Source organism: Gekko japonicus, unplaced genomic scaffold, assembly GCF_001447785.1.
Source record: "Gekko japonicus isolate JY-2015 unplaced genomic scaffold, Gekko_japonicus_V1.1 scaffold121020, whole genome shotgun sequence".
Lineage (NCBI taxonomy): Eukaryota > Metazoa > Chordata > Lepidosauria > Squamata > Gekkonidae > Gekko > Gekko japonicus.
In genome coordinates, this window is record NW_015281005.1 from 1 (window position 1) to 339 (window position 339).

Consider the following 339-nt stretch of genomic DNA (forward strand, 5'->3'; position numbering starts at 1 on the left):
GGACCTAGAACCCTGCCCTGCGGTCTCTCACCGGGCTGCTTTAGGGCAATGTGTTCCACGTGGCATTGGTAGCGGTCCCTGTCCTGCGGGTTGATCTGGATGCTGAGCCAGGTGTAGAAGGTCCCATCCGAGTTCGGGACGACACCCCCGCGGAGGGTCTCCTGCTCCCAAGCCACCCCATCCTTCCGCCAGGTGGCCTCGATTTGCTTGGGGTAGAAGCCGTAGACCCGGCAGACGAGCGTCTCCAGGCTGCCGGTGCTCTCCCGGTGCGTCACTTTCACCATTGGGGGCTCTGCAAAAATGGGAGAAATTTCTTAAGACAGATCCAGGTGGGTAGCC

General features: G+C 61.1%; 1 protein-coding gene across 1 annotated transcript; it reads right to left on the reverse strand.

The window, feature by feature from the left end:
• Positions 1 to 31: 31 nt before the first annotated feature.
• LOC107125497 (major histocompatibility complex class I-related gene protein-like) lies at positions 32 to 292 on the reverse strand (the record flags this gene model as incomplete). Its single annotated transcript, XM_015428915.1, has 1 exon — positions 32 to 292. A coding segment is annotated over one exon (261 nt), but the record flags the coding sequence as incomplete, so codon positions are not given.
• Positions 293 to 339: the final 47 nt, after the last annotated feature.